The sequence below is a fragment of the Oncorhynchus mykiss genome, chromosome 13 (genome assembly GCF_057628025.1).
Source record: "Oncorhynchus mykiss isolate SJ-2025 chromosome 13, ASM5762802v1, whole genome shotgun sequence".
Lineage (NCBI taxonomy): Eukaryota > Metazoa > Chordata > Actinopteri > Salmoniformes > Salmonidae > Oncorhynchus > Oncorhynchus mykiss.
This window is the reverse complement of record NC_143034.1, coordinates 43,172,982-43,185,913: the sequence shown is the minus strand read 5'-3', so window position 1 is coordinate 43,185,913 and position 12,932 is coordinate 43,172,982. Positions and strand designations below refer to the sequence as shown.

Sequence of the window (12,932 nt, the reverse complement as noted above, 5' to 3'; positions counted from 1 at the left end):
GGTGAGCCTTTTTCGCTTGGGTCAGAAATGTCTAATGTTATTACGCAGTCCTCTTTGTGTAACGCGGACCACGAAAAACAGTGGATTTTTATGTATTTCGTTTTAGCAATAAGCAAAGTGCATCCACCTCTCACCATAGCCCAATCCTCTGATAGGCCTAATCAAATGGATGTCTACTTTAAGTATAAGGGAATAGGGGAGATAGGGGGGGGGGGGGGGGGGGGGGGGGTAGCGAATTTCCAACTCTTTCTTTATTTCTCTGCCGGTTCGGGAGAGGTTTCTTCAGAGGGGTTTGACATATACGTGCTGTTATCAGATTGATGGGCCGGTTTGATTGAAGTGGCTTTGTCATGCAAATGTCAGCTACGTGATCGATGATCGCAGTGCGCTGACAAACTTCTGGAGGTCCCCCTCACCATTGGCGCCGTGACGGCACACGTGACCAGCAGCTGAGGTTAAAAAAGTGTTATAGGGAATCCCAGGGTGACTGCTCAGGGAGGTGAGCGCTTCTTTTTTCCCTCTTCCACATGACATACCGAGAGGTTGCAGGGTAGGAGGAATCCCCCGAAACGCAGGTTGACCCTCCGTCATCAATTTGCACATGGAGAATTCTAGAATGAACTCTTTCTTAGAGTACTCAATTTGTAACCGTGGGACGAACGCCTACTCACCCAAGTCCGGATACCACCACTTTGACCAAGACTTCCCGGCCCCTTTTCACTCGGGCTCCGGCACAACAAGTGACAGCTATAACGGTGATGGACGGCTTTACATGGGGGGCAGCGCCCAGGCGGTTGTGGCTCAACATCAGCACCAGAGCAGTAGCTACGCGCATCATCATCAGCCCCAGCTGCATCATGCCAGCATGGTCCTTCCATATGGCAGTACAGGCACTGCGGGATATGGGGCGCAGGCGTGCGCAAACCCGGACTATGGACACCCACAGTACTTTATCAACGAGCAGGAAGGGATGTACTATCAATCATCGGGCCTTTCCGCCTCCAATGTAGGCCCCAACTACGGATCTCTGGCCGGGGCATACTGCGGGGCGCAGGGGGCTGTCCCCGCGGCACAATACCAGCACCACGGCTGCGAGGGCCAGGACCACCAGCGGGGTTATTTGCAGAGCACCTATGTTGACATTTCGGCCTCACAGGAGAGGGAGAAGGACGCAGAGCAAACACCACAAGGAAAGACTTTCGACTGGATGAAAGTCAAGAGGAACCCCCCTAAAACAGGTGAGATGGAAGAGTCCAAAAAAACAATCACACTGACCCATGCACGAAATCGAAAGGTTCTTGTCAGATAATGTAATTCAAAGTTCATTACAAGTCAACCAGGTGACCCAAACATGTCGACCCACCGCTCGGGTAGGCTATTGGGTGTGATATGCAAATGCACATGCACTCTCCAGCCCATAATGGATATACATGACTGGGGATAGTGTTGCCTCACTCCACTATCGCTGATCCACAACATATGGGGATTTCTCAGCACCATTCCGGGTCATAGTGGTATCTCTGACCAGACATGCCTCTGGTAGATTTGCCTGATGTGTTATTTTCTCCCCGTCTACTCAGCCCGTGCACTAATGCATCGAGCAGACGTGCTTTCTTACGCCCTAGGAAGTGCCCCAACTCTGTTGTCTTTAACTTGTCCCAGTTCTCGTTTTTGTTGGTCTCCATTGTATTCCCCAGCCTTTCCTTCCTCGCCATGCTTGGCCAGTCTGAAATGAGTTTAACGACCCACGTTTCAAACTCACTCAGTAGGCCTACTGCTGTGGTCAAAGATCGTGAAATGTTACGGTCGGAATATGGAATTACACGTATCATATGCGTTTATATCTCCCCAAACGTGGAGCAGCTTTATTTAATTGTTCAGGAGTGAGTAATGGGAAAAGAAGTAGGAGGTTGAGTCTGTGAACTTGCCTATATACAGTAGTCAACAGTTTGGGACGTGAAATGGTTGGGTGCGTAATTGATGACCCCTTTAGTATGACATTATTCAATCTTCATTCCAAATAAATATTGTAATCATTAAGAATGATTTATGCGGTAGTGATGTCAAGTCACACTTTTTTTCCCTTTAGGAGCTTAAAAATAGAACGATGGATTGGTGAATTTAATATGACTTCGAATATGGGACAATTTTCATATTTTACACATGCAATTTTCATATTTTAGGCATCCAATCTATTCCACATTCTAATACGTTTCTCCCCCTCTTTCTCTCCCAGCTAAAGTGGCTGACTATGGAATGGGACCTCAGAACACCATCCGCACCAACTTTACAACCAAACAGTTGACCGAGCTTGAGAAGGAGTTCCACTTCAGCAAGTACTTGACGCGGGCCAGGCGCGTGGAAATCGCCGCCACCCTCGAGCTCAACGAAACCCAGGTGAAAATCTGGTTCCAGAACCGCAGGATGAAACAGAAGAAGCGCGAGAAAGAGGGCCTGGCCCCGGCCTCTAGCACGGGTTCCTCCAAAGACCTGGAAGACAACTCGGACCATTCCAGCTCCATGTCTCCCAGCTCGGAGACCTAATGGACCAAATAAACTGCAACTTGCAGGCACTGAACTTCAAAGTGAGGACCTCGAATGTGAAAAAAAGTTGATTGATTGATAATAAGTCAAAACATTCCTATACATGCTTGAATAGACTATTCGACTTGTTATGCTACACGTCTGTAAGAGTTTTTTTTTAAATGATTTAAACTCAAATAATTACTTCGAAACGCATATTTCGAGAGAGAAAAAAACGAGGTGACAAAAGCACAAATGTGGAGGAAGTGCGCAACATGTTTCTAGAGGATACGTTTCTTTCTACCCCACAAAATCAGTTTGGATGTAAAGGGTCGTAAATCTTCATACCCACGACTATTGGAGTGATGCACTTTTTTGCATGTTTACAAATCTCAAAGCGAGCCTTATAACAATGTTTATACAGGGAGCCTCTTGGCAAAACATAGTATTGTTGAATTTGTTTCTATTTTGTAGTGTTTTTTGGAAAGTTTTTTTTTTTGGTTCTTCTTATTTGTATAGTGGTTTTGACATGAAGCAACTTTACCGTCAGTAAGTAAGGTAGAAAGGGTTCACGTGTTACTGACTCTGCACTATGGAATTACAGGGTATTACTTTCCAGGGGAAGTTGTGTTCTTCACTTGGCGAATGTTCTTTAATTGAAATATAGAGTAAAATTACTCATTCATTGGATTACATAATGAAATTCAGTCTAGTAAATTTCACACATGTCTGTATAGCCTATTGTTATTGTCTAAATAGCAGACGTGAACTAAACCTATACAGGGAATGGTTCACGCAAGATGAAGTTATCCAAAATGACGAATGATGATTAGAGGGAGTATTTATATTATTAAATGGCCAGAGGATAGAACACGTTTATCATGTCATACAACTAAAAGGAATGTTTATTGCAACGTTTAACACCTGCCTGAGTGAAACCAACTCGACAATTTACTTTTGAATCCAGTAGGGAGTCAACGGTTTTGAGAATAGGCTAGTGGTCTTGCGAAAAACAGGGTACTCTGAAGTTAGTTTTATTTACTACGGTTAGGCCTACATTTCTATTTCAAGGCAATAGGAGTGAATTGTACTATTTGTATGTGCAGATCGACTGAGTTGTATTAGTTAATGTCTGTTTTACATGTTTTTGGAAAGGATCTCAATCAATGCTGGTTCATCTCTGTCTACCTCAAATAAAAATAAGATATTACAGATTTTGTTGTTAGTTGTATTATAATTCATGGTAGATAATCATTAAGACCAATTATAAATGCACTTATCTTGATTGTAAAAAATATATATATATTCCATGAGGCATGAACATGGGCCTAGAGTAGCCTATTTGTTGCCATGGTCGATTCCTTTTGAATGAGTTTTGTCCCAAAATGTGTGATAGCTAGTACATCACACAAGAGACGTACAGATTCTAAAGTATTTCAAATGGTATTACTGCATACAGTAAGCCTACCCTTGGTTTGACCCCCGTGGAACTTACGAAACTAGCCCTACAAGCCCAATAGTGTGGCCCTGCACTCTGCGTGGGGTGTGGAATGCTGCGATGCATTCCGGGTGGCACATGCTGACCTTTTTACCCATGGACGCCTCTGGGATATCTAAACATGTAAACATTCTCTCCTCTCCCCAAGTCGCTCTCTACCTCACACTCTCCGTATTAGGCTCAAATCAAACTGGTGCGAACTTTGCACTGTTTATAACGTTCTCTGATGGGTTGGAGCGGTAAACTCACGAGGAGAAGAAAAAAACGCATTCTTTAGCGTGCAGTGTTTGTTTGTCCATGTTCAGGCCTATCAAGGAGCGTCTCTCTCTCGGTCTCATCTGTAGCTATGACACTGCTGTCCCCGTGCATGACCCTATAGCAGGTGAAGACTAAAACAGACTTCAACTTGGAATAAAATAGAGTCATATACAGGTGTAGACGGCCAGCCTAGATTTATGTACAACGCCACAAGCCCCCCTCAATGCTGTTCACTAAACAATCTTCTGATATGAAGCCAGGTGTATGTATGATAATTAGGTATACATAGAACAGAATATATGCTATTTCAATTATTAGTACCATGCAGGTATGTCACAATATTGTGGTAATACAGACCACTATATTTGTAATAAAAAAAATGTTGGAAAGTTGAATTAGTGACATTGTTTGGCTATTTTAAACACAGACCATTGATCAGCAGGCACATTTAAATAGGAATGTATGGATTCTTTTTTGACTGTGTGTGTCAAGCTCAATCATCAGCTCGTCTCTGCCACTGGGGTTTGGTGAAAGGCTGCTGTCCATCCAACCCCCCCCCCCCCCCCCCCTCTCTCTCACACACACCTATTAAACAATGACTCAAACCTATCAACTGATAAAAGACGTAAACCTATATCTAATGATGGTGGGGGGTTTATTGGACAGTTGCTGCGCTTCTTTTATGTTTGACAACTATAACAGCATGGTTATTTCTGGACATAGTGTATTTATATTATTTCTTAATTAGTTACATAAGTAGGCTGGTCATTCCGCAAACTAGGTGATATAGGAGTTTTTATAGACAATGCACCAACTATTGCTTTTAATGTAAACTGTTAGAGAGGCCATAACGTTGTGTGGAGAGTAAGATCACAATAACTTACATTAAAGGGACAGACTCCATTGTAATACATAAATTATAACGCAACATGAAATCATGCATGATAGCACTGTGGATCCACACAGTGGCAATGACGTGCCCTTGTGACCATCTGTGGTGCAGTTGATGTTCATTTCAAACCTGCTGTTTGGGCGTTTGTCCTGTGTTCCCTCGGCAGAGCTTTGATCCGGCCGCTGATCCCCGCAGTGTCGTGCACATCGTCACAAAATGACGAAGAAGCTATAGGCATACGGTGGTATACCGAATTGCCCAAAGCTCGCAGCCCACCTATGAGTAGCTCACCAAACAATTCTGAAAGTACATTCAATTTTCAGGTGTTTCACCACAAACTGTCGTAAACAAATCTCACTGGTATCAGACACCAGTTGATGTGATAACCGTCTTGACAGAAATACTTTCCCGAAAACCTTCTCAATTATATGTTAACCCCAAAGTCGACTTACCTGGCAGAAGTATATAATTTGTGTCTATTATTTGTTATTTGCAAACTTTCCCATGAAATGAGCAGCAGCAGTCCAGAACCATAGCTAGACAGGCACATAAGATGGCACATTACTCACTAGCTAGGAGGCACAATTGAAAGGGCCAGATGCGCAATTAAGGGGGAAATTACACTACTAATGCAAAATGTTTTTTTTTTAAAACCTTTATTTAACTAGGCAAGTCAGTTAAGAACAAATTCTTATTTACAATGACGGCCTACTGGGGAACAGTGAACTGCCTTGTTCAAGAACTGCCTTGTTCAAGGGTAGAACGAGAGCGTTTCACCTTGTCAGCTCGGGGATTCGATCCAGCAACCTTTCGGTTACTGACCGAAACCACTATGCTACTGCCGCAGTTTTCTTCCAAATGAAAAAAGCTATTCGGGTGTGATTTAAGCATTGACATGGACTCTGAACATCATGTTTCGTTGTTTCTCTATGAACAATTGTAATTTTGAGAGTTGAAAAACAAAACAAATCTAAAACCAAGATAAATAAAACTCAGAAAACATCATTTATAGGGCCCCACTTGGAGTTGTTAATTAACTCTTATTTTACCAGGTATATTGACAGAACACATTGCATTACTTTATATTGTACGCTAAGGTCCTGTGGAAGAGTTACAGGGGAGAGGAGAAGAGAAGAATGTGCCTATTTGAAAGCTAGAAAAAAATAGCAATTTTTAAGTAGCTGTCATGCTAGAGAAGGTTGGAGACCCCTGGTATAGGCCCAAAACCTACAATTCCCATGAATGATGCTGGTATAAACCTTTCACATAAACCTTAATATAATAGTAGGCCAATAGGCAAAATTATTTTGATAACAAAGAATTTAAGACAGTTCCATGTTTCACTAGGTGACCTATTTTGTTTATCTGTAAAGTGGAGCCCTGAACTATTGAACCATTAACCATTTGTTAGTAGTTTTTTCCCCGTTTCAACTCATGTCAGGCTTACATACTCTCCTCAAATTCAAATACTACATCAAAGACGAAAACAATATTTGCAGAAACCTCAGCCTCCTGAACTTGAGATGAGTTATGGAAGGAAAAATCAGAAGTCAGGGGGTAACCCGATGAGTTCACCCTGAAAGAATCTCAACTCACCCCCCTCCACCCAAAGCAAGAATCGCGAGATAGCCCGGTCTAAATTTGCCATGCAATTAGAATGCCCAATTTAGCCTCTCTGAGCTAACAGGACGCGCCCGCAGTGGACAGGTGAGTCAAGGGGGCAGGCGTCATTTAAGGTGTTAGGGATTGAGTTCTGGAGGGTGCTGACAACATGGGGGTCGGGGGGGGGGGGGGGGGGGGGGTTGAGGAAACGAGTTTGACAAAGTTTTTTTTCCAAGCTCTCTCTCGTGGCCTCATCTCTTCTCCAAAGTTTACGCAGACTTGGCAGTTCCATTTCATCCACGACCCCCTGACGGACTGCTTCAATATTTACACAGGCGGATTGGTTTGCCCAGGCCCCTGCCTCAAACAGCCCCGGCTTGCCAGCTTCGCTTTCCCCAGGCCCAGGTTCACCCCGAGTTCAGGCCCAAATTAATTATCGAAAGGCGTGGGTCAGCCTGTCAGGAGCCGTAGATGAGCTTCCATCTCTCCGGGGTCATCCGCAGGTCTCTCTCTCCAAGCGCCCGTCCTGGAGCAGCACTCGGGGGCTCGCTTTGTCCGGCTCAAATTCTAAAGAATCTCACCGTTGTCTCGTTTCTTTTATTTCTCTTTCCTTTGATTCTATTTAAGGAGTTCTGTACTGTAAATTTTCATTTTGGAAGCGATAAAAGGCCCAGCTTTTCAAACTCATGGCCAGCGAACCTATTTCTATTCGAATGATGGGAGTTTCGTTGTTCCAATTGTTCCATGTAAAAAGGTCAAAGTTCAGGCCTTCACTAAATACATGCATACATAAACGAGACGCATAATGTCCCGTGCCCGCGCATAGCACAAACAGACATTGCATCAGAAATTGTTGTGTAAAACGTCACAAAAATGGTAGGCTATCGATGGCAAAAATGACATTTCAATCAATAGGAACTTAAGTTAAATGCTTAAAGCATTGTTTGGAAATGTTAATATTAAAATAATTTTATTCAGGACTAATTGCAGATTTCTACAAACATAGATTTTACAGCTACAGAACTAATTATTTTACTATCCTGAATCACGTAGGTTCCTTGATCGGCCTATGATTTTCTTCATCAAAATTAGCCCACAAACTAGTCTAATTCTAAAATAGGTTCAAAATTCACTCTCTGTATTGAGTTTTCAGAGATATCATGTATTTACATTAGATGTTAGGCTAACTAATTTAACAGAATATGTCCAGTTTCCTTTAAAAATGATTTCAATCGATGTTGACCTAGCATTTCTGAAGTGGCCTTCTACAGCTAAATGCTAAACACTTTGATTACCAAACCCTAATAGTATAAATGCGTTTAAAATATGTAAAAAGGACCCATGACAACTTTATTACAATGTTAGGATTCACTAATTCACCTTTTTTCTATTGAAAATGTAAAGGAGACAGACTGAAGCTTTGCATTGTTATTCTGATATGCAACAATAGTTTCCACATATATTTATTAAGCTTTTATTATTATTATTGCTAATAATTGGTGTTATGTGGTTCCATTCTGACAGTCACTTTGGATGGCCAACTTCCGCCAATGCTGATTCTTCAAGGTATGTTTTTACTTTCTTTAAATCAAAAATAATGTAATCACGAAAGTAGATGTCGCAGTAAAACGATTAAATCTAATATTCGAGGATATCTTAATCGAAATAAGTATATATAGGTCAATAGTTATTATTGTATAGCCTAAGGATCGTAGCAGAACTATTATAGCATGAATTCATAACCATAAGCTCAAACAGCTTCTTATTACTCATTTATTAAAGCTTTGTGTATTTGTTCATAAAAGATAAGTCCTCGTTTCATTAGACCTGTTTTCTATTAACATGTTGAGACAAACAAAAAAAAATAACAAGTTGAAACTTTTGTTTTATAAAACATAATGCAGAAAATATTGTAGAACAAACTTTATATGAAGGCTACAGGCCCATGACATTATGATTTACAGAGCAGTATCAAAACTTTTTTCCACCTATTTTGCCTTTGTCCACGACATGGTCAACAACGTTGAATACTCGAAAGAGTATTTTCAATTACAATGTCTCAATAGGAAATTATTTAAAAAAAAATTGTTATGATTACGTATTATGATAATCAATGTTCATAATATGAATGTCAGCAGGCTACACAGGCCTACATGATCGTATAGGCTAGTAATAGTAGGCTACTGATGACTGCTGCAGCATATTGTTATTATCCAATTATCAAATGGCATGTTATTCCACAAGTACCCTGTACTTTGTGTCATTTTCTTAGTCGCGCAGAGCAAATTATTCGTGCAAGTAAGTAGAGGCTGCTGAGGGGAGGACGGCTCGTAATAAATGGCTGGAGCGGAGCGAATGCAATGGCATCAAATACATGGAAACCACCAGCCATTATTACCCCAAGCCCGTTCTCCCCAATTAATGTGGGTCATAGAAAGTACAGGGTGCCTTTCCAATGCTGCTCAATCGAATGAAGCATTTACAGACCTTGTGAGTGAGCCTCCCTGCAAGACATCATTTGACGAGCACTGTCGTTGTATCATGGTCCCACACCACGTCTAATTTTGTACCATATTTAGAAACGAATAACAAGACCAGTCCATGTGGAAATGATTGGTATAATGATACAATTACATTTATATAGCGACTAAATGCGACTAAAATATATGCTCAAACTCAAATTTATTTGAGCAAAACGATCTTCGCAATCAAGGTACATTTCTTGAGTTTGAGTGTAGTTTTTTTAATCCTGTTTTTTTAGTTTCAAGTGTTACGGACAAGCCTCTCTCTGCTTCGCATCACATTTTTGTGTGAATCCAGATCAAAAGGTTATCGAAGTGACATTCCTAACTCCAGCGGACAAGAGTGAAAAAGCCCAGGGAAAACATCAGAACGCAGTCATGCGGAGACGGACAGATTGCGTGGTCTCACAACACAAACGTTTGATCGAAAATTGTACAGAAAAAGTTTAACCAAGGAGCTGTCTATTTTATAAGCATTAAACTGCTATCTAACTTCATTAATAAACTTTTATGGCAAAACATTATGGCAAGACATGGACCTACTTATTATTTTAAACAATATAATTCCAGGCTCGATCTCACAATCAATCCGATATCCTACAATAGCGCATATTTCCATTTTAGAATCGACAAGGTCTCAACGACATAGCAATAAGTCACAGGATCAGTGCAATGTTATTTTCAATGCCCGATAGCTTTCGATTTAAACGTCATGGCACATTCCTATTGCACAGCGTCTCCCACTGTAGCATTCTTTCAACTACCTGACTGCTACGGTAATGTCATGCTCAGGTGAGTGAAATGTGCCCGCGCCTTTATGCTATGACGGGCTAAATCCCATCATGTCATGGCGTGCTAAATGAATACAGGTGATATGAGCTGATATGATATCTAGTACAGATAAAAGATAGTCATCCCTGCACTTTGGCCAAATGTGAATGTGGCCACCTATTCAATGAGGAAATAAAGAAGAACGGATGTGTACTAGGGGGCAATTGGGTTACACTGACGTAATTGACAAACTAGATAATACCGTGATACCATGGACCTATGGACTTGCATTTGTCTTTGTGGGGGACTGAGAGGGTTCAGAGGTTGACAGAACACAATATAGTTGTGACTTACAACAGCGGAAGAAAACGAGCTGACTGTTAGAGTGGGGATGTCAGTGTGTAGTGCACAGGAGGTCAGTGGCACCTTAAATGGTGAGGACGGCTAGTGGTAATGGCTGGAGCGGTGTTAGAAGAATGGTATCAAATACATCAAACACATTGTTTCCATGTGTTTGATGCCATTCCATTTACTACGTTCCAGCCATTATTATGAGTCACCCTCCCCTTTTTTAAATATAGTTTTTTAAATTTCACCTTTATTTATTAACTAGGTAGGCTAGTTGAGAACAAGTTCTCATTTGCAACTGTGACCTGGCCAAGATAAAGCATAGCAATTCGACACATACAACACAGAGTTACACATGGAATAAACAAAACATACAGTCAATAATACAGTAGAAAAAAGAAAACAAAAAAAAGTTTATATACACAGTGAGTGCAAATGAGGTAAGATAAGGGAGTTAAAGGCAATAAATAGGCCATGGTGTCGAAGTAATTACAATTAAACACTGGAATGGTAGATGTGCAGAAGATGAATGTGCAAGTAGAGATACTGGGGTGCAAAGGAACAAGATAAATAAATAAATACAGTATGGGGATGAGGTAGATAGATGGTCTGTTTACAGATGGGCTATGTACAGGTGCAGTGATCTGTGAGCTGCTCTGACAGCTGGTGCTTAAAGCTAGTGAGGGAGGTAAGAGTCTCCAGCTTCAGTGATTTTTGCAGTTCGTTCCTGTTACGGTGAGTGAATGAGGACCCAAAAGCGAACTAACTTAAACAGAGCTTCTTTAATAACCAAACATAGGTAGGCTCAGATAGACCGGCAGATTCCGACAGGACAGGACAAGGTTACAGCAAACATGACGATAGTCTGGCTCAGGCATGAAACACAACAAACAAGAATCCGACAAGGACAGGAACAGAAACAGAGAGAGATATAGGGACCTAATCAGAGGGAAAAAGGGAACAGGTGGGAAACGGGGTGAATGGGTAGTTAGAGGAGACAAGGAACAGCTGGGGGAAAGCGGGGGAGAAAAGGTAACCTAACAACGACCAGCAGAGGGAGACAGGGTGAAGGGAAAGGACAGAGACAAGACACAACATGACAGTACATGACAGTACCCCCCCACTCACCGAGCGCCTCCTGGCGCACTCGAGGAGGAAACCTGGCGGCAACGGAGGAAATCCTCGATCAGCGCACGGTCCAGCACGTCCCGAGAGGGAACCCAACTCCTCTCCTCAGGACCGTACCCCTCCCAATCAACGAGGTACTGGTGACCACGGCCCCGAGGACGCATGTCCAAAATCCTGCGGACCCTGTAGATGGGTGCGCCCTCGACAAGGATGGGGGGGGGGGGGGGGAAGACGAGCGGGGGCGCGAAGAACGGGCTTAATACAAGAGACATGGAAGACCGGGTGGACGCGACGAAGGTATCGCGGAAGAAGAAGTCGAACTGCGACAGGATTAATGACCCGAGAAATACGGAACGGACCAATGAACCGCGGGGTCAACTTGCGAGAAGCCGTCTTAAGGGGAAGGTTCTGAGTGGAGAGCCAAACTCTCTGACCGCGACAATATCTAGGACTCTTAGTTCTACGCTTATTAGCAGCCCTCACAGTCTGCGTCCTATAACGGCAAAGTGCAGACCTGACCCTCTTCCAGGTGCGCTCGCAACGTTGGACAAAAGCCTGAGCGGAGGGGACGCTGGACTCGGTGAACTGAGATGAGAACAGCGGAGGCTGGTACCCGAGGCTACTCTGAAAAGGAGATAGCCCGGTCGCAGACGAAGGAAGCGAGTTGTGGGCGTATTCTGCCCAGGGGAGCTGTTCTGACCAAGACGCAGGGTTGCGAAAAGAAAGACTGCGTAAGATGCGACCAATAGTCTGATTGGCCCGTTCTGCTTGACCGTTAGACTGGGGGTGAAAGCCGGAAGAGAGACTGACGGAAGCCCCAATCAAACGGCAAAACTCCCTCCAAAATTGAGACGTGAATTGCGGACCTCTGTCCGAAACGACGTCTGACGGAAGGCCATGAATTCTGAAAACATTCTCGATGATGATTTGTGCCGTCTCTTTAGCAGAAGGAAGCTTAGCAAGGGGAATGAAATGAGCCGCCTTAGAGAACCTATCGACAACCGTAAGAATAGCAGTCTTCCCCGCTGACGAAGGCAGTCCGGTGACAAAATCTAAGGCGATGTGAGACCACGGTCGAGAGGGAATAGGAAGCGGCCTGAGACGGCCGGCAGGAGGAGAGTTACCGGACTTAGTCTGCGCGCAGACCGAACAAGCAGCCACGAAACGACGCGTGTCATGCTCCCGGGTGGGCCACCAAAAACGCTGGCGAATGGAAGCAAGCGTACCCCGAACGCCAGGGTGGCCGGCTAACTTGGCAGAGTGAGCCCACTGAAGAACGGCCAGACGAGTAGGAACGGGAACGAAAAGAAGGTTCCTAGGACAAGCGCGCGGCGACGGAGTGTGAGTGAGCGCTTGTTTTACCTGCCTCTCAATTCCCCAGACAGTCAAC

General features: G+C 43.2%; 1 protein-coding gene across 1 annotated transcript; it reads left to right on the top strand.

Moving 5' to 3' along the window:
• The first annotated feature begins 231 nt into the window (after window positions 1-231).
• On the top strand, window positions 232-3,737 carry hoxb1a (homeobox B1a). Its single transcript, XM_021559449.3, has 2 exons — window positions 232-1,238; window positions 2,237-3,737. Exons 1-2 carry the CDS (start codon window positions 602-604, stop codon window positions 2,542-2,544), a joined length of 945 nt encoding a protein of 314 aa, XP_021415124.3. The 5' UTR covers window positions 232-601; the 3' UTR covers window positions 2,545-3,737.
• The last annotated feature ends 9,195 nt before the right edge of the window (window positions 3,738-12,932 follow it).

What these genes read in the sequence shown, in the direction of transcription:
- hoxb1a (XM_021559449.3), top strand. Translation starts at nt 602, where the DNA reads ATGGAGAATTCTAGAATGAACTCTTTCTTAGAGTACTCAATTTGTAAC. An exon ending in GAGGAACCCCCCTAAAACAG is followed by an intron (nt 1,239 to 2,236) that starts GTGAGATGGAAG and finishes TTTCTCTCCCAG; the next exon opens with CTAAAGTGGCTGACTATGGA.